We start from the raw sequence: 27987 nt of genomic DNA, 5'->3' as shown, positions 1-27987 counted from the left end.
TCGTACCTCCAACCTCTCACATCATCTGACCCCCACAAGTACACATACACGATTCACCAGAATGACATAGGAAAACCAGGGAATTCTTTTTAAAGATTTCATGCCAGACTGTTAATCGTTTAGTGAGTTATACTTTTATTTGCAATTTTAAACTCTTAAAAAAACCTCTTAAGTCAAAAGAGTGCATCTTTCGTGGTTATTTCCCACAAGCTCAGTAGATAGTGCTAATACTTAGTACCCTAATCTCCTTCAGGAGTGATGATGAAGCTGGCTACTATAAACACGTCCCTACCCTTCCATCCTGTCAGCCTATTTTGGGACTTTACCCTAAACATGCATTGAACGGAAGCTCTAAACTCAGGGATCTTGGGGCTGTGACTGGAGGAGGGGAACAGACTCACAGGCCGGCCCTAGGTAGGAGGGGCAAGGGAGCGATCCGAGCCCCGGCCCCGCCCCTCGCATGCGCCTCTTTTTAAAAAAAGCGCGGGCGTGCCTTGCGCAGGCGCAATGCTGGGGCGAGGGTTAGCCGCGCAGGTGCGGTGAAGGGAGGATGGCGGAGTTGGTACCTTTTGCGGTTCCCATCGAGAGTGACAAAACCTTGCTAGTGTGGGAGCTGAGCTCCGGACCCACGGCCGAGGCTTTGCATGTGAGCCGGGGCCAGGATGGAGGGAGGGATGGAGAAAGCTGCCCACCCGCTGACTGGGAGTTCCGGAGTCCTGCCACAGACCCTCACCTGCCTCAGCCTCCGCTGAGGGACTCTTAATTATAAAGAGGATCCCAACTGACAACTAACGACCCCCAACAGATTTTTAGAGTCCCAGAGAGGTATCTCTCCACCGTCAGAACGTTTTACCTTCCAGTGCTTCTTAAAGTTTAGGATTTTAAGAGGAAAACCTGTTAAGTGGGGAGTGTTTTGAATCGCATCCTTCGCGAAGAGAGGTTTGGGGAATATGAGGGCATGTGCGGTTTTATTTTCTGAGCGTGAGATTTCATGCACTTACTTGTCCCACCCCCACAGCATTCTCTGTTCACAGCATTTTCCCAGTTTGGCCTTCTGTATTCAGTCCGGGTCTTCCCAAATGCTGCCGTGGCCCATCCTGGTTTCTATGCCGTCATTAAGTTTTATTCTGCAAGGGCTGCCCACAGAGCCCAAAAGGCATGCGACCGGAAGCAGCTTTTTCAGAAATCTCCAGTCAAGGTGGGTCAAAATATGGAATTCCTAGCTCCGCTGAAATGAAGTGCTGAATTCAATAATAGGTTAGCATTTGTCTAGCACTCTGGTTTACAGAATATTTTCAGATGCATTTCCACACTAATCTTCCAGTTCTCTGGGTTTTTTAGATGAAGAAACTCAAACTCAAGATGGTTGAGTGACTTGTTTAAGGTTCCTGACAAGAATTATGGAAACTTGAGATTGAACTAAAACCTACTGATGCTAAACCTCATGTCATTTTATGCTGTCCCTTTTTAAGAAATCTCAGCTTGGGCAACAAAATGAGACCCCATCTCTATAAAAAATTTTTAAAGATAAGGCTGGGCACCGTGGCTCATGCCTGTAATCCCAGCACTTTGGGAGATCGAGGCGGGCTGATCACTTGAGGCCAGCAGTTTGAGACCAGCCTGGGCAACATAGCAAAACTCCATCTGTACTAAAAATACAAAAACTATCCGGGCATGGTGGCATGCGCCTGTAGTCCCAGCTACTCGGGAGGCTGAAGCATGAGAATTACTTTAACCCAGGAGGTGGAGGCTGCAGTGACCCGAGATTGTGCCACTGCACTCTAGCCTGGGTGACAGAGTGAGACTCCATCTCAAAAAAAAGAAAGAAAGAAAAATAAAAAATTAAATATCAGCCAGATGTGGCATGCACCTGTAGTCCCAGCTACTTGGGAGACTGAGGTGGGAGGATCGCTTGAGCCCAGGAGTTTGAGGGTGCAGTGAGCAATAATTGCATCACTGCACTCCTGGCTGGGCCACAGAGTGAAACCCTGTCTCTAAAAAATGAGTGAATGAATGAAATCTTCGCCAGAAGACTTCTGCTTATATTTACTTTTTAATTTTTTTAGAGACAGAGTATCCCTGTGTTGCCCAGGCTGGTCTCTAAATCCTGGCCTCAAGCAGTCCTCCTGCCTCAGCCTCTTAAGTAGCTAGGTACAGGCCACCATGCCCAGCTACATTTACTTTTTATTTTTATTTTTTGAGATGGAGTCTCATTTTGTCACCCAGGCTGGAGAGCAGTGGCATGATCTTGGCTCACTGCAACCTCTGCCTTCCGGGTTCAAGTGATTCTCCTGCCTCAACCTCCTGAGTAGCTGGGACTACAGGCGCCTGCCACCACACCTGGCTAATTTTTGTATTTTAGTAGAGATGGAGTTTCGCCATGTTGGCCAGTCTGGTCTCAAATTCCTGACCTCAAGTGATCCGCCCGCCTCAGCCTCCCAAAGTGCTGGGACTACAGGTGTGAGCCACTGCGCCCAGCCATATATTATATATTTACTTTTTTTTTTAAAGACGGAGTTTCGCTCTTGTTGCCCAGGCTGGAGTGCAATGGTGTGATCTCAGCTCACCACAACCTCCGCCTCCCGGGTTCAAGCGATTCCCCTGCCTCAGCCTCCCAAGTAGCAGGGATTACAGGCATGCACCACCACGCCTGGCTGATTTTGTATTTTTGGTAGAGACGGGGTTTCTCCATGTTGGTCAGGCTGGTCTCGAACTCCTGAACTCAGGTGATCCACCCGCCTCAGCCTCCCAAAGTGCTGGGATTATAAGTGTGAGCCACCGCGCCCAGCCTATATATTTTATGTGAATTTAAAATGCGTGGGTGTGACCAGGTCTTCTGCCAGCTGTTACATAAAGGAGACTGTATCATCATCATCACATCATCATCATCATCATGCTCATCATGGCTCACAAACTGCCTGTTTGAAACTCCCTTCAGTTCTGAGAGGATGGGAACATTCTTTAAGCGGTGTTGTAGAAACCCTATTCCATATTAGCATGCTAACCAATTTTACTTTCTCAGAGCCACAGAATGATATCTCATTGTACGCCTCAATTCAGTCATCTTTCCCTTTTCAAGGACCATTTCAATTCCTGATTGGCTACTTGATCTGACTGCTTCCTACTAATCTTGCTGCCTATTCTTCTCTATATTCCATTCCTCATTGAATTAACCTTGATCAAATCTGAGAACTCTGCTTAATAATGACTCCAGGTATACTACTGCCACTTCAGTAGCCTGTTCAACGCCCTCTTAGCCTGTTGAACACCCTCTTCAATCCTGGTTCCACTTCCTGTGACTGAAATGATTACCTGTGAGATATTATTTAACTTTTGAACTATGGTCTGTTTCTAATCTGTGACCATTTCACATAGCCACTCAAATATTATAAAGGTACAACTAAGATTATGAAACATTTACTTGGTATCATTTTGCAAGTAATGAGTTTTTAGTGCTCTTTGGACATTGAGACCATTTCATAAGCTTTAGGTTTTGAGAATTTCACAGCATAAAGCCTATCACTGAGACAGTAATGAAGGAAATGTTCTACAACTCAATAGATAGGTGAGACGAGAGGGCGTTCATACTAGATTTATTACTAAACTCAAAGCTTTCCGTTACTACTCGCCCCCCACTGTAATCTAGTTTAAGTGTTCTTTTCTACTTTAGCACATACACTTAGTTCCTGTGTTTTTTGCCTTTCTAAATATGGAAAAGAGAATAATGTTTTAAAATAAAATCAAGGAAAGGCCTAAGGCACCTGAAAGGGTTTTGTTTTTGCTTTTTGGGTTTTTTTTGTTTGTTTGTTTTGTTTTGTGTTTTTGAGATGGAGTCTTGCTCTGTCACCCAGGCTGGAGTGCAATGGCATGATCTCAGCTCACTGCAGCCTCTGCCTCCCGGGTTTAACTGATTCTCCTGCCTCAGCCTCCAGAGTAGCTGGGATTACAGGCATGCACCACCATGCCCAGCTAATTTTTGTATTTTTGGTAGAGACAAGATTTCTCCATGTTGGCCAGGCTGGTCTTGAACTCCTGACCTCAAGTGATCTGCCCGCCTTGGCCTCCCAAAGTGCCGGGATTACAGGAGTGAGCCACCACGCCCGGCCAAGAGGGTTTTTTGTTTTTTTTTTTGTTTTTTTTTTGGTGAAATGAAGGAAAACGGTTGCTGCCAAGAACTGTGGCAAAGTTATCCAAGCTGACAGCTATCTGTGCCACCCGGGGCCTCAGAGTTTTTCTGAAGCTTCCTGGTTGTCCAGAAAGGCTCCACTGTGACTCATGATACAGGCCAGTCTCGCCAGTGGCACTCAACGTTTAAAAATTGGTCTTCATTTCTTTCCCAACAGGCATTTCTCCTTCTTTTCAGTTGGAGAAAGTAATTTCATTTTTTACTTGCTCATTGTTTTATTCATTCAATCGACAGATCATCTGTGCTCTATTATAGGCCAAGAACTATGCTTAGTTCTGGAAATGAAAAAAGAATAAGCTATGGTTTCATCTGGGACTTAAGGAGCTTATAAACCAGTGATAGAGGAAGGTGCATAAACAAATCAATAAAGAATTAACTTTACGGCCGGGTGCGGTGGCTCACGCCTGTAATCCCAGCACTTTGGGAGGCCGAGGCTGGCAGATCACGAGGTCAGGAGATCGAGACCATCCTGGCTAACACAGTGAAACCCCGTCTCTACTAAAAAATACAAAAAATTAGCCAGGCGTGGTGGCAGGCGCCTGTAGTCCCAACTACTCGGGACGCTGAGGCAGGAGAATGGCGTGAACCTGGCAGGCGGAGCTTGCAGTGAGCCAAGATCACGCCACTGCACTCCAGCCTGGGCGACAGAGCGAGACTCAGTCTCAAAAAAAAAAAAAAAAAAAAGAACTTTACTGTTAATTCTTATTAATTTCTAATACAAATAAATTTGACTTTATTTGTATCATTTGAATTTCATGAATATAATATACTACACTTAAAAAATGAAATAGACATATAGGAAAGAACTTGTGATGTAAGAAATCCACAAAAATGGATAAAATGTTTTAAGAATTAACAGTAGATATTTGCGTTCTCAAAGAAGCATATAAATGCAGATAAACCTCTAGTTGTTTCATTTGCTTGTAAAATTTATAGAAGTATTTGTATTTCCTTTTTTTTCTTTTTTTTTTTTTTTGAGACAGAGTCTCACTCTGTCGCCTAGGGTGGAGTGCAGTGGCACCATCTCGGCTCACTGCAACCTCTGCCTCCCAGGTTCAAGCGATTCCCCTGCCTCAGCCTCCCGAGTAGCTGGGACTACAGGCATGTGCCACCATGCCTGGCTAATTTTTAGTATTTTTAGTAGAGACGAGGTTTCACTATGTTAGCCAGGATGGTCTCGATATCCTTACTTTGTGATCCACCTGCCTCAGCCTCCCAAAGTGCTGGGATTACAAGTGTGAGCCACTGCACCCTATGTTATTTCATCTTTTAACGGGTTAGTAATTTGGGGAGGGGGATGGGTGGTGGGTTCATCTTATCTATATTCAGGTCATATAATCAAGCAGGAACTACTGAATGGGAAGACCAAAACAATTTTTTGTTGCATGGTTGGTATTGACAAATCTCAGATGTATCCAAAATAAAATCTCTAGCGGTTGTGATATTTATGGGTCTATCTCTTATGATTTTAGGTTTGTCTTGGCACCAGACATAAGGCAGTTCAACATCAAGCCCTTGCCCTGAAGAGTTCCCAATGCCAAGAACTGGCGAATTACTACTTTGGTTTCAATGGGTGGTCCAAAAGGATCATCAAGGTAAACCTTGTAGATTTTTTTTCACTAACCACACTCTCCTTTCAACATTGAAATCCTAGATTTTAGACAGAAGTATTGAACTGGATTGTAGGGAGGAGATGTGAGAGGCCTCTACCATTGAGGATAAATTGACATGTCTGAATTGGCCTGCTACCTAGAATTAATAATCTCAGTCACTTGAATGGTGGTATTCATAATTTTCTCCACTGTTTTTGTGGCATATAATAAAAAATGGTTGTCTCTATCTAGCAATTCATTTGCAAATCTAACTTGATTTTGAAGCCATAGGACACCTCAACTGTTAGCCTGAATGACTGGAGTGTACTTGTTTTTTGGGTTTTCTTTTTTTTAATTGGTTTTTTTTTTTTTTTTTTTTTGAGACATAGTCTCGCTCTGTCACCAGGCTGGAGTGCAGTGGCGCTATCTCGGCTCACTGCAAAATCTGCCTCCTGGGTGCAAGTGATTCTCCTGCCTCAGCCTCCCAAGTAGTTGGGACTACAGGCGCCCACCACCACACCCAGCTAATTTTTGTATTTTTAGTAGAGATGGGGTTTCACCATGTTGGCCAGGATGGTCTCAATCTCTTGACCTCGTGATCCGCCCACCTCGGCCTCCCAAAGTACTGGGATTACGGGCGTGAACCACCATGCCCAGTCAAGTTTTTACTTTTAATAACAAAACATTTTGAAGCCTACATTAAGATCCCAGGAAGGACCTTACATTAAATATCCTTACAGCTTCAGGAGCTTTCTGACCTTGAAGAAAGGGAAAATGAAGATAGCATGGTGCCACTTCCGAAGCAAAGCCTGAAGTTCTTCTGTGCTTTAGAAGTGGTGTTGCCATCCTATGATTGCAGGAGTCCTGGCATTGGCTTGGTGGACGAGCCTATGGATAAGGTGGAGGAAGGTCTGTTTTCACTGGGAGTGGAGGAGGGTAGGGATTTGGAGTGGAAAGGATCTTTCTTTTTTCTTACTTTCCAAAACTCATCTTTTCAGATACATATCAAGCCCCTCCCTCTCTGAGCTACTGAAGTCCTGGGCAGAGTTTTTCTGTCTTACAATATAGGGTTTTACTGTAGGCAATACCTGATTGAACCTTTAAATTTAAAATCGTACAGCTGACTTCCTGCCAAGAAGCTTAGGAGGAAGAAGGAAGTAATGTTTTTACAGTTTTTGGTTAAGAACTTGCTTCAAACTAAAATAGTCCTTCAAATACGTGTCTCTTGTAGCTCTCGGTTATCCCGGCAAAACCATCTAAAGATTTCTTTTTTATCTATTTATTATTTTTTAGAGATAGGATCTTGCTCTGTTGCCCAGGCTAGAATGCAATAGCATGATCATAGCTCACTGTAGCCTCCAACTTCTGAGTTCAAGGGATCCTCCTGCCTCAGCCTCTTGAGTAGCCAGGACTACAGGTGTACACCACCACACCTGGCTAATTATTATTATTATTAATATTATTTTTAGAGATGGAGTCTTTCTGTGTTTTCCCACCTGGTCTCCAACTCCTGGCCTCAAGTGATCCTCTTGACTCAGGATCCCAAGTTGCTGGGGTTATAGGCATGAGCCACCATGCCAGGTCACCATCTAAAGATTCACATAAACTTTTGTGTAAACATTCAGTTCCTTTTTTTACTCATAAAAGGGTTTCAGCAGAAAAAGAGTCTAATATAGATATCTAGAAAGGGTATTCAATTGATACTGATGTTGAGTATTTTTTTAGTATTCATGGCCATCAGGCTTAGGGTTTGAAGTCAGACGCAGGGCTGTAGGCTAATGGAGTGGAGTAGGCTCCTGGGGGTGATGCCCAGGGAGGAGCCAGATTGTCTGTACCAAAGTTTTTTCTCTTTTGAGATGGAGCCTCACTCAGTTGCCCAGGCTGAAATGCACTGGCTTGATCTCGGATCACAGCAACCTCCACCTCCCAGGTTCAAGCGATTGTCCTGCCTCAGCCTCCCAAGTAGCTGGGGTTATAGGTGCCTACAACCACACCTGGCTATTTTCTTGTGGTTGTATTTTTATTAGAGACAGGGTTTCACCATGTTGCCCAGACTACTCTCAAACTCCTGACCTCAAGTGATCTGCCCACCTTGGCCTCCCAAAGTGCTGGGATTACAGGCGTGAGCCACTGTGCCTAGCATCTTTTTTTTTTTTTTTTTTTGAGACAAAGAGTCTCACTCTGTCACCCAGGCTGGAGTGCAGTGGCATGATCTCGGCTCACTGCAACCTCCGCCTCCCAGTTCAAGCTATTCTTGTGCCTCAGACTCCCAGGTAGCTGGGATTACACATGTGTGCCACCACACCCAGCTAATTTTTGCACTTTTAGTAGAGACAGCGTTTCACCATGTTGGCCAGGCTGTTTTTGAACTCCTGGCCTCAAGTTTCACCACATTGACCAGGCTGTTCTTGAACTCCTGGCCTCCACCTGCCTCAGCCTCCCCAAGTGCTGGGATTACAGGCATGGGCCACCAGGTCCAGCCAACCAAACCTTTTTCGATGAGTGATTCCAGCCCTTGATGCATAGGAGGGTAGGGTCTGTAGGAGTGTAGCCTTAACTGATAAATTTGAAATCTCTGGGTGATGTGAGACATGTGCCAGGTTCTTGGCTCTTATCTCCCTTCTAGTACTTCAGGAACTTCCCTACTAGATGGAGGTAGTAAAAATGGGCCCTGCCAGGATGTACCTATAACAGAGCCATTCAACCATACTCTTGTGCTGTCTGCCCTTAGTCATGAAGGTTATGAGCTAAGAACCGTGGATGCTTTTTTATTTTTTAAACATATAGCAATTATCATTCAAATAGGCATCTTAAATCCATTTGTTTTGGTTGGATTTAGGACCGTTATCATTCCTTATGAAAAGGAAGACAGCCCAGAAGCTTGCTATTCAGAAGGCTTTGTCAGACGCATTCCAGAAACTGTTGATTGTTGTTCTAGGTAAGACTGTCTTGATCGTCCTTGAAGTACTTCAGTTTCAATGAGCAAATAAACTCATTTTGAAAAGTTAATTGGATAAAAATATTGATATCTAAAGCACTCTATAGTATGCTTTCATTTGCTAAATTATTTCACACCAACAGGCTCAAATTTGTTCTGTGTGACATTTGTGAAAAAAAATGACAGCAAATATTGTCCCTCGTTTACAGATGTGAAAAGACTTGCCTCAGTTCCCACAGAAAATGTTTAAGCCAGGTCTTCTTTAATTGCTTGCCTATCATACAGAATAGTGATTATAAGTTTTGGACACATGGATTTGAGTCCTAACTCTGTCTCTTAGATTTTTAATGAAATTAGGCCGGGCACGGTGGCTCACGCCTGTAATCCCAGCACTTTGGGAGGCTGAGATGCGCGGATCATGAGGTCAGGAGATGGAGACCATCCTGGCTAACACGATGAAACCCTGTCTCTACTAAAAATATTAAAAAATTAGCCGGGTGTAGTGGCGGGCACCCGTAGTCCCAGCTACTTGGGAGGCTGAGGCAGGAGAATGGCGTGAACCTGGGAGGTGGAGCTTACGGTGAGCCAAGATCGCACCACTGCACTCCAGCCTGAGTGACAGAGCGAAACTCCATCTCAAAAAAAAAAAGATTTTTTAATGCAATTTTAGGTCTTATAGCCAGAGAGATTTGAAAATACTTAATATCTCTAAGCTGCAGTCTCTTCGTCTACAAACTGGGGTTAGTAATTCAGTCAGCCTTATGGAGGATATTGTAAGAGTAAATGAGATGACAAATGTAAAAACTCAGAGCTACACTTACAAGATAAGCAGACATATTAACTATTATTGTCATTGTTGATTTCTCTCTGAATAAATAAACTCTCTGCTGAAGAGTTTATTAGATTATGTTTCCTGAATCGAGAATTCAGTTTTAGCTTTCATTTCTGGCACTGACACATTGGGCAAGTATGATTCTTATACAACAATCAGCTGCTTTGCTGTGAGCCTTGGAATTGGTCATGCTATTGAATGCCATTGCTTGTATTCCCTATTGAGTTCTACAGTGGCACGAATCTTATAGGCTGTGCCCAAAGGAAGCCTGATGATTAGCAGAGAGTCCCTGAACAGAGTTGCTCTTCTGCTTCACAGCCCTAAAGGCTTAGAGACTGAGAGATCCTAATTAAGTTACCACAGACCTTTATTTTCTTGTAGGAGGTGGCCCTGATTGCTCTCAGCTTTCCAACCTGGGCAACAGCCCTTCTAGTGAAAGTCTTACTTCCTTGGTCATCAACTGTCAAGTCTGAGTAACAACCTTTAAGAACCAAAGGAAGTGTGTAGGTTGTTTACCTCTCCCTAGTATATAAAGGTATCTCTTGCACACACTGAAAACTTCTTAGACCAAAAGGCTTATGGCTCTAGTTTGACTTGAAGGTAGTTCTGTTGTCTATAAGGGTATGTGGGCCTGTGTCTGCCAATAAAATGTTCAAATGTTCTCTCTCTCAGAAGCTTTGTTCATTGTATCTGGTGGAATGAATTTTGTTCAAAAGGAGTAGACACCTGACCCTTGCTTCTAATGTGAAGTGTCTACTAGCCCAGTGGTCTCTATTCCAAATTTGAACTTGCTTTGACCCCCATCTGATGCCTTACCATTTAGTCATATTATGATTGAACATTTTGGTTTCCACATTTTTTATTTCTTATGTTATTCCTTAGTTCCTGTCTGTAAGATCATAAAGTCCTTTGTACCAAATATGGTTGATATTTCATACATATGTTAAAAACTGAGGTGTGAGGCCAGACATGGTGACTCACACCTGTAATCTCAGCATTTTGGGAGGCCAAGGCAGGAAGACCACTTAAAGCAAGGAGTTCGAGACCAGCCTGGGCAACAAAGCAAGACCATGTCTCTAAAAAAAAAATTAGGCAGGCACAGTGGTGTGTACCTGTAGTCCCTGCTACTCTGGAGGCTGAGCCAGGGGGATCACTTGATCCCAGGAATTCCAGGCTGCAGTGAGCTATGACAGTGCCATTATACTCCAGCCTGGGTGACAGAGTGAGACCCTGTCTTCTAAAAAAAAAAAAAAAAAAAAAAAAAAGGAAAGAAAAAACTGAAGTGTGAGATGAGAAGATAAGGAAACTTCCAGGAAAATGCTCTTATTTTCTGCTTTTAGAAACCAAAACAATGTTTCATCATGGGGTGCTACCATTATATGCAGGAAGTTTTAGAATGAAAAAGATTCTGAACTGATCCTCCCTAACTTTATTTCAGAAAGTGGTAAAATAGCTGTGGAGTACAGACCCAGTGAAGACATCGTAGATGTCAGATGCGAAGAACTACACGGTTTAATTCAAGTATGTGAAGATAAAAACTTGGGTAACATAGCCAGTGTAACCATAATTCAAAAAAAGCAGCATAATTTGGAGGATAATTTGTTTCATTCTTAGGAAAATGTGAAACTGATACTACTTTTGAGTGCAGAGTATTTCTGGGGCTTTTCCTGAAGTCTTGACCTTTGGCTCTGACCCCTTATTTGAAGTGTGGAGAGCAGAACTGAGGACTATTAGAGTATTACTACAGTTGTGGACACAGGAGAGGGATTAGTCTTCCCCCAGGAGTTAGGGATGCCGGGCTGCTTGAACACAGGCCTTTTTAGAACTTTCTTCAAACAGGGTCCCAGAGATATGGGGAGAAAGTAACTGGCCTTAAGAATGATCGTGCTACAGCTTTCGAAAACTATAATGCCTTTCAAATACAGTTTATTACCTGGATCTCAATATCTCCCGTATATCTTGGGTAGAATATTTTGCTGAGATCTTTCTGTAAATCAATTACAATCATGTGCTACAAAATGATGTTTCGGTCAACAATAGACCACATATATGATGGCGGTTCCATAAGAGTATAATGGAGCTATCCCTTACAGCTATACCATTTTTTATTTTTAAACAGTATTTTTACTGTACATTTTCCATTTTACATACACAAATACCTGCCATTATGTTACAATTGCCTTTGGTATTCAGTATAGTAACATACAGTACAGGTTTATAGCCTAGGAGCCATAGGCCATACCATATAGCCTAGGTGTGCTGTAGGCTATACCACCTAGGTTTGTGGAAGTATATGCTATGATGTTAGCACAAGGGTGAAATCACCTAATGACATATTTTTCAAGCTTCTCCTCACATGGCAAGCAACGCATGACTGTATATGAAAGCTCTTAAATAGGGATTAAGTTTCTAAATTAATCTCTGAAAGAAAACAGTCATTATTTACTACATATGGAATGTTTTTTTAAAAAGTAGCAAAAGTGTTTTATTTCAGTAGGAACTTAATTTGGGGCTAGTGTTTTATTTAACTTTTACCCCAAAGTTGCAAAGCGTTTTGTTTTGAAGTTTTTCCCTGTAAAATAGTTATTTTAATTCAATTTAAATACAACCCATCAAGGAAACTTCAAGCTTTAAGAAGTCTAGCTTCCTGTGAAATGTGAGAGAAAGTCAGCACTGATTTCAGAAATCTGATTATAACAATAGATCCATCCCTAAATGAGGCAAGTCTTGGAATCCCTTCCATTGTAAAACCATTAATCTGCACCATATACCTATGCTAGGCACTGGCATAAGATGAAGCACGTTCTTAGAGTTCACATGCTGGTGATTGTGCCAGACAATGAGTAATAAAATAGGTAACAATGGCTGTGGAGGAAGTCAGCTGGGTTCCAGTTATAGTCGCATTTCAGGAAATTATTTAGCAGCTGACTTTAACAACCTAAGCCTCTTCTCCATGTGTGCACACAGGGTAGACCTCTGAAGAGTGGCGCTGTAATTTCTAGGGTAATGGCTATGTTAAGTCAAGGCAGGATGACAGTTCAAACTTCTCTCCCAGACTGAATTGCCCACCTCCCAAAACCCCTCCTACAGAAAATTTGGAGTCCTCACTTATTCCCTGGCAGCCCCTACCTAATAGAGTGGTGAATTATCAAACATGCAACAAAGGATATGGAAAGTTTAGCAAAAACGGCAACATTTTGGAATGAATGACCGTAATGTGTGTTCTGCCTGCCACCCTAACTAGCTCACATTTTGCAGGTCCCTTGCTCTCCCTGGAAGCAGTATGGCCAAGAGGAGGAAGAGTATCTCTCGGATTTCAGCTTGGAGGAGGAAGAGTTCGGGCTGCCAGAACTTGACTAACATTTCTGAATATCTCAAGGCGAGGTCACGTAACTTCCTTGGGAAGCTCTGCCGTGCCCCTACCCCACCCCGCCCCACCACTATAGGCTGCTGGAGTCCTGGAACCACCTGGGTCGGCCGCCCAAATCTTTCGTGGCGAAGGGGAGGGAAGGGGTGTTCTGGTGGAGTGGGAAGGGAGGCTTGGGTAGGATTGTGGGATAAGATCGCCCTGGTGACGAGGAGGGGATCTGGAACGGAACTTAATAAAGGTTGCCTAGATAAAGATATGGTAAATAACGGATGAGGCGGGGCCGCAGTTGCTAAGGGCACCGGCATCTGGGGGCTGCCATAATGGCTTCCACTCAGTGCCCGACGCCAACTTCTGTCATGTACCGGCTGCGTCTCTGGTCCCTACGGCCCCTCTTCACGTGACAACTACTGTGGCTACTAGTCCAGGAGGCTCAGCCTCTGGAGTGGGTCCAGGGCCCACTCCAGCTGACCTCCGACCCCCTGAGGCCAACTGAGCCCTGGGCTTGGAGCTCCTCCGATCTCCCCCCGGAATCTCCCTATGCGCTTATCCACCCCCACCCCCATACAGACCCGGGGGGCTTTGATAACCTGAGGCCCTCTACTGCCACCCAGATGTCAACCTTGCCTCAGGAACCGACTGAGACTTTGGTTCCATTTCTGGACACAGATTCAGCTGGAGAGCTGCTCCTGGGGCCAGAGAAGTTTGCTGTTGCACACCAGGATCTGAATGATAAGCTGACTCACAAGAAAGGCTCCCAGAGTTGGTTCCAATGCTAGACTGGGATTAGAACCAGATGCTAGCTCGGCCTCTTTGCCTCAAAAGTAAGGTTCAAACTGTAGGTCTAGAGCAGGCTGCAGATCATCAGGCATATGAAATACTTGTTCCACCTCTAGATAGTCAGAATTCAAAAGCAATGAAGATTAGTGTTTCGCCCAAAAACCTGAAGAAAGATCTAGCTAAGCATCAGAGGCTTGCTAAGGTTTTTGTTGGAACTCCACACCGATTTGTATCAAAACCTCAGTGTCAGAAACAAACTTTACAAGTATTTAGTATTTAGATTCAGGTATGGATATACTGTATCTGGGCAGCCGTCCTCCAGAAGTCTAGGTGACAGATGAGCCTCCAGGGCCCTCTGAGCAAGTTGGGCTCTCAATTCCATCTAGAGCCTGAAACTCAAAATCTAGAGACCCTTGAACAGATCCGGTCATCTTCACTCCAGCAAAAAGCCCCAGTGCAGCTTCCACAGCTCCCTGAGGAGGTAGAACCTTCTTCAACCCAGCAGGAGGCCCCAGCTCTGCCTTCATAGTCCCTTAAGGGGCTCCACTCTTCAACAGAGCAGGAGGCCCCAGCACAGCAGCTACCTGCCTCAGAAGAGACTGTAGCTCAGCCATCAATACATCATCAGGTAAATGTTCCATTAAAAGTTGGAGTGAAGCTCAGCAGTCACACTTGCCCAGTGTCACAGTCAAACCTGTGGATGTGGAGCTTACAGTAACTCAAGAGCCAGGTAAGGAACTTACATCAAGCCAGGAACAAGCTGCAGCTCAGCCTCCAGAGTACCCTGAGGAGGTGAACTCTTCCTAAACCCAATTAAAGGCCCCAGCTCAGACATCAGACCACCCTGAGGAGACAAAGCCATCTGTAACCCAGCAAGGAAACCCAGCTGAACCTCCAGTTCCTCCAGTGGAGGCTTAACCTTCTCCAAGTGAACAGGAGCAGCCAGCTCAGCCTTCTGAGTTTCCAGGGAAGGTTGAACCTTCTCAGACTCAGCAGGAGGCCCCAGCTCATCCTCCCGAGTCCTCTGTGGAGAATGCAGCTCAAACTCCACCGAATCTTGAGGTGACAGTTCAACCTCAGGGTAAGGATCGAGCTCATTTTACCTTGCCCAACATTACAGGTAAACCTGCAGATTTCAAGATTACCATAACTTCAGAGCCTAACAAGGAGATAGAATCCTCTGAAGCCCAGCAGGAGGTCCTAACCCTGCCTCCAGAGGAGGTGGAACCTTCTGCAACCAAGAAGGAGACCCCAACTGAGCTCCCATGTCCTCCTGTGGAGGCTGAGCCTTCCCCCAGTGAGCAGGAGCAGCCAGCTCAGCCTTGAGTTTTCTGGGGAGGCTAAACCTTCGTAGACCCAGTAGGAGGTCCCAGCTGAGCCTCAGAGTCCTCTATGGAGAGTACAGCTCAAACTCCACTGAATCATGAGGTGACACTTCAACCTCCAGTTGAGGATCAATCTCATTATAACTTTCCCAATGTTGCAGTTAAACCTGTAGATGTGGAGACTATCATAACCTCAGAGCCTGTTAAGGAGGCAGAATCTTCTCAAGCCCAGCAGTATGCCCCAACCCAGCCTCCAGAGCAGATGGAACCCTTTGCAACCCAGGAGGAGACCTCAACTGAGCTTCCAGGTCTTCCTGTGGAGGCTAAATCTTCCCCCAGTGAGCATTTGCAGCCAGCTCAGCCTTCTGAGTCTTCTGGGGAGGTTGAATCTTCTCCAGCCCAGCACGAGACCCCAGCTCAGCCTCCAGAACATCATGAAGTAACAGTTTCACCTGCAGGTCACTATCAAGCTCAGCATTCAGATTTGCCCAATGTCACTGTTAAGCCTCCAGTTATGCAGCCCATCATAGCAACAGAGGCTATTACAGAAATGGGAACTTCTCTAATCCACCAGGAGGCTACAGCTCAGCTCTCAGGGGCAGTTAATGATGTGGAACTTTCCATGACCCAGCACGGGGGCCCAACTCTGCCTCCATAGTCATCAGAAGATGACTTTACCAGTTCAACAGGAGACTTCAGTTCAATCTCCAGCTATTAAAGATGAGAACCTCTCTCCAGCCCAGCAGAAGGCTGCTGCTGAGTATCCACAGATGCCTGAGGAGGTTGAGTCTTCTCCAACACAGCAATAGACCCCAGTTCAGCCTTCAGAGATCCCTAATTAAGTTATAGCTAATCTCCAGTGCATCATGAGGTAACAGTTTCTCTAAGTCATGATCAAGTTCAACCTTCAACAGTGCACAATGACACTGTGAAACCTGTGGATCACATGGTAACCATGACTCCAGAGTTCACCTAACAGGTTGAAATTTTAACCAAACACAGGGCCCCAGCTCAGTCCTCAATGTCCCCTTAGCAGTTTCAGCAAGACATGATTATTCAGCAGCTAAATGCCCCTGAAAATGATGAACTTCCTCCAGTCCCTCAAGACCCCACAACTCAGTCTCCAACTCAGACTTTGTAAGGTCATTGAATGATGAGATGGTATTTTCACCTCTAGATCTATCTTTAGTATTCAGAAATAATTCAACCTTCCCTAATACCACATTTAAAAATATGGATATGGACCTCACCATACCTACAGAAGTCACTATGGAGGTTGAACCTTCCCCAGTCCAGCAGGACAATCCTCCCATTCCCACTGAGTAGGCTGACTTTTCTCAAACCCAGCATGATACTCCTTCCCCACCTCTGGATTCTCCTGAAAAGATTGAATCTCCATCACAGCAAGAGGCCACAGCTCAGACCCCAGATTTCCCTAAAGGGGTGGAATTTTCTCCAGTCTAGCAAGAGTCCCCAGCTGAGGCACCAGAGCTCCCTAAGGAGGTTGAACCATCTGCAACCCAGCAGGAAGCCTCAGGTCATCCTCCAAAGTCCACTGCAGAGGTCAGTCCACCATAGCTGGAGATACCAGCTCAGCCATCAGCCACCTGAGAAGGTCAAACCATCTTCAGTCCTACAGCAGGCCTCAACTCAGCTTTTAGAGCCATCTGAAGAGGTAGAATCCTCTCCAGTCCAGTAGACAGTGCCTGCTCAGTCTTCAGAGCCCCTTACGGTGGTAGAATCCTCTTCGACAGAGCAGATGGCCCCATCTTTGCCTCCAAATTTCCCTCAGGAGGTGGAACCATCTCTGACTCAGCAGGAGGTTCCAACTCAGACTCCAGAGCCCCCTATGGAGATAGAACCTTCTCCAGCTCAGCAGGAGACCACAGTTCAGGCTCCAGAGCCTCCTAAGGAGGCAGAACCTTCAAGTCAGCAGATGGCCCCAGCTCAGCTTCCAGAGCCCCCTAAGGGGGTTGCAGCTTAACCTCTAATGCATTATGAGATGACAATTCCAACAGCAGGCCAAGACCAAGCTCAGTATCCCGTATCACCCAGTGTCACATTTCAACATTTATACCTGGAACTTACCATAACTCCAGAACCCACTATGGAGACTGAGCATTCTATAATGCTGAGGATGACTACAGCTCCTCCAAAACACCCTGAGGTGACCCTTCCACCTTCAGACCATGTGCAGGCTCAGCACACAAACCTGAGGCCACAGTGCAACCTTTGGATCTGAAATTTACCACAAATCAACAACCTACTACAGAGAGTGTATTTTCTCTAACCATGGAGAATTCAACTCAGCTTCCAGAGCCACCTATGGAGGTTGTAACTCAACCTCCAGCTCATTATGAGGTGACAGTTCCAATACAAGGTCAGGATCAAGCTCCGCATTCAACACTGTCCAGTGTCACACTTCAATCTTTGGACTTGGGGGTTACCATCGCTCCAGAATCCACTACAGAGGTTGAACTTTCTCCAGCCATGCAGCAGGCCGCAACTTAGCATTCTCAGGAAGTTATACCTTAACCTCCAGTATTTCAAGAGGTAACAATTTCAACACCAGGTCAGGATCAAGCTCAGCATTGAATATCACCCATCATTACAGTTAAACCTCTGGACCTGGGACTTAACCATAACTCCAGAACCCACTACAGAGGTTGAACATTCTACACCCCTGAAGAAGACTATAGTTCCTCCAAAGCACCCTGAGGTGACACTTCCACATCCACACCAGGTTCAGACGTAGCATTCAAACCTGACTCAAGTCACATTTCAACCTTTGGATCTGAAACTTACCTTAACTCCAGAATCCTCTATGGAGGTTGAGCCTTCTTCAACCATGCATAAGACCCCAACTCAGCCTCCAGAGCTACCTAAGGAGGTTGTAGTTCACCCTCCTGGGTATTATTATGAGATGCCTCTTCCAACAGAAGGCCAGGATCAAGCTAATCATCCAACATCACCCAGTGTCACAGTTCAACCTTTGGATCTGGGGCTTACCGTTACTCCACAATTCACTACAAAGGTTGAACCTTCTAGAGCCATGATGACTACAGCTCCTCTGCCAAAGCACCCTAAGGTGACACTTCCACCATGAGACAAAGGTCAATGCTCAGTATTCAAACCAGACCCAAGTTACAGTTCAACTTTTGGACTTGGAACTTACCATAAATACAGAACCTACTACAGGAGTGAACCTTTCCAACCACAGAGGAGACCTCAACTCAGCCTCCAGACCTGGGGCTTGCCATAACTCTAGACCCCATACAGACATTGAACATTCTACAGCCCTGGACAAGACTACAGCTTCACGTCCAGACCAGGTTCAGACTCAGCATCAAAACCTGACTGAAGTCAGAGGTCCACCTTTCAACTAGAACCTACTCAGGATTCATTGGTTCAGTCTGAAAGTTACACCCAAAATAAGGCTTTAACTGCACAAAAGGAAAAGAAGGCCTCCACAAGCACCAACATATGTGATCTCTGTACCTGCGGAGATAAGACACTGTCATGTATTGACATCAGCCCAAAGCAGAGGCTCCACCAAGTGCCTGTGCCAGAGCCTAGCACCTACAATGGCATCTTCACCATCTTGTAAGAATCACCTTTCCTCAGTTGTTCTCTGTGTCCTGCCTGATATAGCAACTTTTTCCTGGAGGCCTTCCTGGGCCTTCTTTATCTCACCAAACCACATGGACAACTGACTTTCTGCTTTTGCCTTTGCCTGTCATCTCTTCCTTCTCCTCATTCTCCTTTACTGTTAGGCCCCTTCCCTGGTCTTTTACTTGTGATTGCTCTTAATCCTTTTCTTATCCATTTTTCTTTAGCCTCATCACATCATTTGCTTAACTGCTGCTGTCCTCCTATTTACACTTCACCCTCTTTACAGCAGTCTGTCTCTCTCTCCATCTCAGTGATAGTGCTCTAGGTGGTTAAGAGTTGATTCTGAAGCCAGATTACTGGGTTTGAACCCAGGTCTGTCATTTGTTAGCTTGGTTACCTTGAACAAGTTATTTTTCTCTGTGACTCAATTTCCTCATCTTTAAACTGGGGATTATTCTAGTTACCATTTCACAGGATTGTTGTGAAATTTAGGTGAGTGAATACCTGTAATACTTGCATCAGTGCCTAGTATATGTAAGAGTGGTGGCTGTTAATATGATTACTTAGCTCTTTAGTTATGTCCAGAACTCATCTTTGTCCCTGACTTTCTATATGTAGCACCCGTTTTGTGTCCAACCCAGGGACAAGTATGACACTGTCTCCGGAACGTGAAAATGATAGAAGAAAAAGAATAAGCATACAAATGGAGGTGTAAATAATAAAGTACTAAAACATAATGCAGACCATCAGTGCTAGAATTCACCAGAATCTGTGATCCTTGAATTATGGAGGTCAGGGGAAACTGCATCAGTAAACTAACACTTTACCTGGGGCTTAAAAATTAGCTATAATTTGTTAAATAAGAAAAAATAGGAGTACAGTCTAGGCAAAGGCATGGTTACAGGTATGGTCAAAATTGAGTAGAACGACCCACAGCTCAACCTCCAGAGAAACCCGAGGAGGTGGACTCTTCCTCAACCCAATTAGAGGCCCCAGCTCAGATACCAGAGCACCCTGAGGAGATTAAATCTTCAGCAACCCAGCAAGGGACTCCGGCTGAGCCTCCAGGTCCTCCTGTGGCAGCTGAACCTTCCTCCAGTAAGCAGGAGCAGCCAGCTCAGCCTTCTGAGTTTCCTGTGGAGGTTGAACCTTCTCAGACCCAGCAGGAGACCCCATTTCAGCCTCCAGAGTCTTCTATGGAGAGTGCAGCTCAAACTCCACCGAATCATGGGTGACAATCTAACCTCAGGGTGAGGATGGAGCTCATTATACCTTGCCAAGCATTACAGTTAAGCTTGTGGATGTAGAGATTAGCATAACTTCAGAGCCAAGGATAATGAATCTTCTCCAGTCCAGCAGGAGGCCCCAACCTAGCCTCCAGAGGAGGTGGAAACTTCCACAACCCAAGAGAAGGCCCCAACTGAGCCTCCATGTTCTCCTGTGGAGACTGATCCTTTTCCCGGTGAGCATGAGCAGCCAGCTCAGCCTTCTGAGTCTCCTGGGAGGTTGAATTTTCTCCAGTCCAGCAGGAGATTCCAGCTCAGCCTTGAAAACATTATGAGGTGACAGTTTCACCTCCAGCTCACCATCAAGCTTAGTCCTTAATGTCCCCTGAGAAGTTTAACCATTTGAAAGATGAGCAAGAGATTATCATTCAGCAGTTAACTACCCCTGAAAATGATGAACTTTCTCCACTTGTTCAAAAGCCCACAACTTGGTCTCCAGCTCAGCTCTCCTCAGACATTGTAAGTCCATTGAATGACGAGATGGAATTTTTCACCTGAAGATCTGTCTTCAGTATTCAGAAATAATTCAACTTTGCCTAAAATCACGGTTAAAAATGTGGATATAGAGTTTACCATACCTACAGCAGTCACTATAGAGGTTGAACCTTCTCCAGTCCAGCAGGACAACCCTCCTATTTCCAGTGAGCAGACTGACTTTTCTCTAGCCCAGCCTGATTCCCCTTCCCTACCTCTGGAGTCTCCTGAAGAGAGTGAATCTTCAGCCCAGCAAGAGCCTACAGCTCAGACTCCAAATCCCCCTAAGGAGGTAGAACCTTCTCCAGTCCAGCAAGAGTTTCCAGCTGAGCCAACAGAGCCTGTTAAGGAGGTTGAACCATCTGCAACCCAGCAGGAAGCCTCAGGTCATCCTCTGAAGTCCACGAAAGAGGTCAATCCTCCACCGAAGCAGGAGATACAAGCTCAGCCATCAGAGCCACCTAAGAAGGTTGAACCATCTCCTGTCCTACAGCAGCCCCAACTCAGTTTTAGAGCCACCTAAAAAGGTAGAATGCTCTCCAGTCCAGCAGGCAGTCCCTGCTCAGTCTTCAGAGCCCTCTATTGTGGTAGAACCCTCTCCAGTCCAGCAGACAGCCCATCTTTGCCTCCAGAGCTCCCTCAGGAAGTGGAACCCTCTCTAACTCAGCAAAACTTTTCAGCTCAGACTCCATACCCCCTATGGAGGCAGAGCCTTCTCCAAACCAGCAGGAGGCCACAGTTCAGGCTTCAGAGCCCCCCAAGAATATAGAACTTTCAAGCCAGCAGATGGTCCCAGGTCAGCTTCCAGAGCCACCTAAGTGGGTTGCAGCTCAACATCCAATGCATTATGAGATGACAATTTCAACAGCAAGGCAGGACCAAGCTCAGTATCCAGTGTCACCCAGTGTCACATTTCAACCTTTAGACCTAGGGTTTACCATAACTCCAGTATCCACGAAGGAGGCTGAGCATTCTACAACCCTGAGGAAAACTACAGTTCCTCCAAAACGCCCTGAAGTGACTCTTCCAACTCCAGACCATGTGCAGGCTCAGCACACAAACCTAACTGAGGTCACAGTTTAAACTTTGGATCTGAAACTTACCACAACTCCACAACCTACTACAGAGAATATATTTCCTCCAACCATGGAGAACTCAAATCAACTTCCAGAACCACCTACGGAGGTTGTAGCTCAACTTCCATCTCATTATGAGGTGACAGTTCCAACACAAGGTCAGGATCAAGCTCAGCTTTCAACACTGGCCAGTGTCACACTTCAACCTTTGGACCTGGGGTTTATCATCACTCCAGAATCCACTACAGAAATTGAACTTTCTCCAACCATGCAGGAGACTCCAACTCAGCCTCCTAAGGAAGTTGTACCCCAACCTCCAGTATATCAAGAGGTGAGTGTTCCAACACCAGGTCAGGATCAAGCTCAGCATCCAGTGTCACCTAGCATTACAGTTCAACCTCTGGACCTGGTGGACTTACCATAACTCCAGAACCCACTACAGAGGTTGAACATTCTACACCCCTGAAAAAGACTGTAGTTCCTCCAAAGCACCCTGAGGTGACACTTCCACATCCATACCAAGTTCAGACTCTACATTCAAACCTGATTCAAGTCACAGTTCAACCTTTGGGTCTGGAACTTACCTTAACTCTATGGAGGTTGAACCTTCTCCAACCATGCAGAAGACCCCAACTCAGCCTCCAGAGCTACCTAAGGAGTTTGTAGCTCAACGGCCTGTGTATTATTATCAGATACCCATTCCAACACCAAGCCAAGATCAAGCTCTGCATGACTACAGCTCCTCCTCCAAAGCATCCTGAGGTGACACATCCACCTGCAGACAAGAACCAGGCTCAGCATCCAAACCTGACTCAATTCACAGTTCAATCTTTGGACCTGGAGCTTACCATAACTACAGAACCTACTACAGAGGTTAAACTTCTCCAACCATGGAGGAGACCTCAACTCAGCCTTCAGACCTGGGATTTGCCATAGTTCCAGAACTCATCATAGAGACTGAACATTCTACAGGCCTGGACAAGACTACAGCTCCACATCCAGACCAAGTTCAGACTCAGCATTGAAACCTGACTGAAGTCACACATTTCACCTTCTGAACTAGAACCTACTCAGAATTCAGTGGTGCAGTCTGAAAGTTATGCCCAGAATAAGGCTTTAACTGCACAGGAGGAACAGAAGGCCTCTACAAGCACCAACATATGTGAGCTCTATACCTGCAGAGATGACACTGTCATGTATTGATCTCAGCCCAAAGCAGAGGCTCCACCAAGTGCCTGTACCAGAGCCCAGCACCTGCAATGACACCTTCACCATCTTGTGAGAATCATCTTTCCTCAGTTGTTCTCTGTGTCCTGCCTGACCTCACAGCCTTTTCGTGGAGGCCTTCCTGGGCCTCCTTTATCTCACCAAACCGAACTGACAACGGACTTTCTGCTTTCACCTTGCTTGTCAAGTCTTCCTTCTCCTGGTTCTCCTTTACTGTTAGGCCCCTTCTCTGGTCTTTTACTTGTGATTGCTCTTAATCCTTTTCTTATCCACTTTCCTTTTCCCTATCACATCATTGCTTAACAGCGGCTCTCCTCCCATTTTCACTTCACCCTCTTTACAGCAGCCTGTCCCTCTTCCCATCTCAGTGATGATGCTCTAAGTGGTTAAGAGTTGATTCTGTAGCCAGGCTGCCTAGGTTTGAACCCAGGTCTGTCATTTATTAGCTTGGTTACCCTGAGCAAGTTATTCTTCTCTGTGACTCAATTTCCTCATCTTTAAACTGGGGATTATGCTAGTTACCATGCCATAGGATTGTTGTGAGATTTAAGTGAGTGAATACATGTATTACTTACATCGGTGCCTAGCATATGTGGGAGTGTTGGCTGCTAACGTGATTACTCAGTCCTTTAGTTATGTCCAGAACGCATCTTTGTCCCTGACTTTCTATATGTAGCAGTCATTTTCTGTCAACCCTGGGCCACGTGTGATACTGCCTTCAGAACATGAAAATGATAGGAGGGAAGAAAGAGAATAGGCATGAAAAGGAGGTATATATAATGAAATACTACAAGATAATGCAGACCATCAGTGCTAGGATTCACCAGAATCTGTGATCCTTGAGGTGTGGAGATCAGGGAAAGCTACATCAATAAGCTAAAACTTACTTGGGGCTTAAAGTGTAGCTATAATTTGTTAAATAGAAAACAAATGGGAGTACAGTCTAGGCAAAGTCATGATTACAGGTATGGTCGAAATTTTGTAGACAAGGCTGCAGCTCAGCCTCCAGAGAACCCCGGAGAGGTGGACTCTTCCTCAACCCAGTGGAGGCCCCAGCTCAGACACCAGAATGCACTGAGGAGATGAAATATTTTGCCCCCAGCAAGGGACCCCAGCTGAACCTCCAGGTCCTCCTGTGGAGGCTGAACCTTCCCCCAGTTAGCAGGAGCAGCCAGCTCAGCCTTCTGAGTTTTCTGGGGAGGTGGAATTTTCTCAGACCCAGGAGACCCCCCAACCCTGCCTCCAGAGTCTTCTATAGAGAGTGTAGCTCAAACTCCACTGAATCATGAAGTGACAGTTCAAACTCAGGGTGAGGATCAAGCTCATTATACCTTGCCAAGCATTACAGTTAAACCTGCAGATGTAGAGATTAGCATAACTTCAGAGCCTACCAAGGACATTGACTCTTCTCCAGCCCAGCAGGAGGCCCCAAACCAGCATCCAGAGCAGGTGTAACCTGCAACCCAACAGGAGGCCACAACTGAGCCTCCAGGTCCTCATGTGAATGCTGAATGTTCCCCAGTGAGCAGGAGCAGCCAGGTCTGCCTTCTGAGTTTTCTGGGGAAGTTGAGTCCTCTCTAGCCTGCAGGAGACCCCAGCTCAGCCTCCAGAACATCATCAAGTAACAGTTCCACCTCCTGGTCACCATCAAGTTCAACACGGACATTTGCCCAATGTCACTGTTAAGCCTCCAGATACGCAGCTCACCATAGCAACACAGCCTACTGCAGAGGTGGGAACTTCTCCAATCCATCAGGAGGCTACAGCTCAGCTCTCAGGGCCAGTTAATGATGTGGAACATTCCGACACCCAGCATGGGGCCCCGCCTCTGCCTACAGAGTCATCGGAAGAGACTGGACCTTTACCAGTTCAACAGGAGACTTCAGTTGAATCTCCAGAACCTACTAAAGATGAGAACCCCTCTCCAATACAGTAGGATGCTGCAGGTGAGCATCCACAGACCCCTGAGTAGGTCGAGTCTTCTCCAACCCAGCAAGATGCCCCAGCTAAGCCTTCAGAGCTCACTAATGAAGTTGTAGCTCAACCTCCAGAGCATCACAGGGTAATAGTTTCTCCTATAAGTCATGAGGAAGTTCAGTCTCCAACATTTCACCATGTCATTGTTAAGCCTGTGGATCACATGGTTACCATGACTCCAGAGTTCACCTATCAGGTTGAAATTTTAACTCAACACAGTTGAGCAGTTTAAACTGCACAGTTGAGCAGTTAAACTGAGCAGTTTAAACATTTGAAAGACCAGCAAAAGATTATCATTCAGCAGCTAAATACCCCTGGAAATGATGAACTTCCACCAAATCTATCAAGAGCCCATGACTCCATCTCCAACTCAGCTCTCCTCAGACATTGTAAGTTCGTTTAATTGTAAGATGGTATTTTCACCTCTAGATGTGTCTTCCGTATTCAGAAGTAGTTCAACTTTGCCTAATACCACAGTTAAATATGTGAATATGGGCCGGGCATGGCGGCTCACACCTGTAATCCCAGCACTTTGGGAGGCTGAGGCAGGCAAATCACGAGGTCAGGAGATCCAGACCATCCTGGCTAACACGGTGAAACCCCGTCTCTACTAAAAATACAAAAAATTAGCCAGGGGTTGTCACAGGCGCCTGTAGTCCCAGCTACTCAGGAGGCTGAAGCAGGAGAATGGCATGAACCCAGGAGGCAGAACTTGCAGTGAGCAGAGATCGCACCACTGCACTCCAGCCTGGGCTACAGAGTGAGACTCCGTCTCAAAAAAAATAAATAAATAAAATAAAATAAAAATGTGACTATGGAGCTTACCATACCTACCGCAGTCACTATGGAGGTTGAACCTTCTCCAGTCTAGCGGGACAGCCCTCCTATTCCCACTGAGCAGGGTGACTTTTCTCTAACCCCACCTGATCCCCCTTCCCCACCTCTGGATTCTCCTGTAAAAGATTAAATCTCCAGCCCAGCAAGCAGCCACAGCTCAGACCCCAGATCCACCTAAAGAGGTAGCATGAGTCCCCAGCTGAGCCATCAGGCCCCCTTAAGGAAGCTGAACCATCTGCAACCCAGCAGGAAGTCTCAGGTCATTTTCTGAAGTCCACTGAAGAGGTCAGTCTTCCACCACAGCTGGAGATACCAGCTCAGCCATCAGAGCCACCTGAGAAGGTCGAGCCATCTCCAGTCCTACAGCAGGCCCCAACTCAGATTTTAAAGCCACCTAGAGAGATAGAATCCTCTCCAGTCCAGCAGGCAGGCCCTGCTCAATCTTCAGAGCCCCCTATGCTGGTAGAACCCTCTCCGACCCAGCAGCTGTCCTCATCTTTACCTTCAGAGCTCCCTCAAGAGGTGGAACCATCTCTAACTTAGCAGGAGTTTCCAGCTCAGACCCCAGTGCCCCGAATGGAAGCAGAACCTTCTCCAGCCCAGCAGGAGGCCACAGTTCAGGCTCCAGAGCCCCCCTGAGGAGGTCGAAACTTCAAGCCAGCAGATGGTCCCAGCTCAGCTTCCAGAGCCACCTAAGGAGGTTGCAGGTCAACCTCCAATGCATTATGAGATGACAAAGGCATGACTACAGGTATGGTCAGACTTTAGTAGTCCAGTCTGGCTGCAAATAAGTAGTTGAGGAAGCAATGAAAATATGATTATGTAGAACCTTCATTATCAAACAGGAATTTGAAGGCCACACAATGAGATATGGAAAGCCATTGAAAGTTTCCAAGCCAGAGAGATTAAATTATTATTAAATCAGGATTTTTTTTTTTTTTTTTTTTTTTTTTTGAGATGGAGTCTCACTTTGTCACCCAGGCTGGAGTGCAATGGTGTGATCTCAACACACTGCAACCTCTGCCTCCCAGGTTCAAGCGATTCTCCTGCCTCAGCCTCCCGAGTAGCTGGGACTACAGGCACCCGGCCTCATGCCTGGCTAACTTGTATTTTTAGTAGAGACAGTGTTTCACCATATTGGCCAGGCTGGTCTCAAACTCCTGACCTCACGATCTACCTGCATCCACCTCCCAAAGTGCTGGGATTACAGGGGTGAGCCACCGCGCCCGGCCAGGAGGATTATTTTATTTTATTTTTTGCTTTATGTTCAAGTGGAGACATACAGAAGATTATTTTAGAATCCATATGTAGAGTGCTCTACGAGGGAAAGCTTTTTTCTTTACAAAATATTTTTTCTTTACAAAATAGAAAGGTCTAGCAAAACCTAGGTGTAAAGTGAGAAGGGGTTAAATCAGATCATTTGTGATAGGAGTGGAAAGAAAAATCCTAGTGTGTTTTAACAGACAGCATTGAGCCCAAGCTTTGGTGTTACCTGGCATAGGGTTTCTTTCTTCTTAGTTGTTTATAATAATAAGCTTATGCCTATTTTTCTGTTGAATTATCTACCATTTTTGTATTGATTTGTAGAAGGAGTTTGTTTAGACACATAAATGATTTTGGATAAAATACTTACATTCAAAGTAATTAACTGCCATTATCTGTCCAAGAGATTGGATAGATAGGAAGTTATGCTTTGGGGAGATGCCTCATCATTTTTGCCAGTGGCTCCACATTATTTCTTGATTAATTGTGCAAACTGGGAAGCTTATACCTCTGGAAATTAGAAAGCAGGTGTTATTTTCTATATCTAAATATTTCCCACAAGGTTGCCATGATTCTTTTACTTATCCTGTTTATTCTTTTCCTACCTATTCAAGGATATAAACTGTGTTTCTTCACGGACATTTTCAAGGAAACTGTATTTCTTACATTGATGCAAATGTATGGAAAGCATACAGGTGGACTGAGAAACTGTGAGTATATTCTCTCCAAATATGACAAAAAACTATCTGTATTGCAAGGCCATTTTTGGTCCAGAATTTTGAGGTTGGTACCTCTGAGAAAAGACATTTCCCCTCCATACCCCAAATCAACCTCTGTTGATTGCAATCCTATGGTTATTTTTAAATTAAATTTGGTACACTGTCTTTAAAATAAGAGGCAATTTAAATTTGTTTTTTATTATACAAGTAATACATGGTTATATTCTTTTATTTTCTTCTTTTCATTTTTCAGAGAAAGGGTCTTACTCTATCTCTCAGGCTAGAGTGCAGTGGCACAATCATGGCTCACTGCAGCCTCCACCTCCCAGGCTCAAGTGACCCTCCCACCTCAGGCTCCCAAGTAGCTAGGACCACAGGTGCATGCCACCACACACCCACCTAATTTTTTATTTTTTGTAGAAACAGGGTCTCCCTATGTTGCTTAGGCTGGTCTGGAACTCCTGGGCTCAAGAGATCCTCCCGCTTTGGCTTCCCA

At 45.4% G+C, this 27987-nt stretch overlaps 1 protein-coding gene, 1 long non-coding RNA gene and 1 pseudogene across 6 annotated transcripts in view; 2 read left to right on the top strand and 1 right to left on the bottom strand.

The window, feature by feature from the left end:
- The window catches only part of LOC129051342 (uncharacterized), a 76333-nt gene extending 50104 nt beyond the window's left edge, over window positions 1-26229 (bottom strand). The window contains exon 1 of one of the 2 annotated variants that reach the window (XR_008515514.2): window positions 26012-26229. This is a non-coding gene — a long non-coding RNA (uncharacterized LOC129051342). The remainder of the gene's footprint in view (window positions 1-26011) is intronic. The other variant, XR_010138239.1, reaches the window with a different exon arrangement.
- Window positions 372-13170, top strand: RDM1 (RAD52 motif containing 1). Of its 4 annotated transcripts, XM_054536688.2 has the most exons (7): window positions 372-646; window positions 1019-1198; window positions 5659-5781; window positions 6519-6687; window positions 8618-8716; window positions 10987-11069; window positions 12807-13170. In XM_054536688.2, exons 1-7 carry the CDS (start codon window positions 551-553, stop codon window positions 12906-12908), a joined length of 852 nt encoding a protein of 283 aa, XP_054392663.2. In that variant the 5' UTR covers window positions 372-550; the 3' UTR covers window positions 12909-13170. The 4 variants fall into 4 exon arrangements, 3 of the variants coding, with proteins under 3 accessions (XP_054392663.2, XP_002827321.3, XP_054392665.1); XM_002827275.4 differs by lacking the exon at window positions 8618-8716 and having other exon boundaries at window positions 503-646; XR_010138237.1 differs by lacking the exons at window positions 6519-6687; window positions 12807-13170 and having other exon boundaries at window positions 503-646.
- LOC100935837 (leucine-rich repeat-containing protein 37A2-like) lies at window positions 13271-27694 on the top strand (annotated as a pseudogene).
- Window positions 27695-27987: the final 293 nt, after the last annotated feature.

This window comes from Pongo abelii, chromosome 19 (genome assembly GCF_028885655.2).
Source record: "Pongo abelii isolate AG06213 chromosome 19, NHGRI_mPonAbe1-v2.0_pri, whole genome shotgun sequence".
NCBI lineage: Eukaryota > Metazoa > Chordata > Mammalia > Primates > Hominidae > Pongo > Pongo abelii.
This window is presented reverse-complemented; position numbering and strand designations above follow the sequence as displayed.

Bases quoted from the DNA above. Each gene is read 5' to 3' on its own strand.
- RDM1 (XM_054536688.2), top strand. From the start codon at position 551: ATGGCGGAGTTGGTACCTTTTGCGGTTCCCATCGAGAGTGACAAAACC. The intron at 647-1,018 runs GTGAGCCGGGGC...CCACCCCCACAG, and splicing joins CCACGGCCGAGGCTTTGCAT to CATTCTCTGTTCACAGCATT. The intron at 1,199-5,658 runs GTGGGTCAAAAT...TTATGATTTTAG, and splicing joins TTCAGAAATCTCCAGTCAAG to GTTTGTCTTGGCACCAGACA.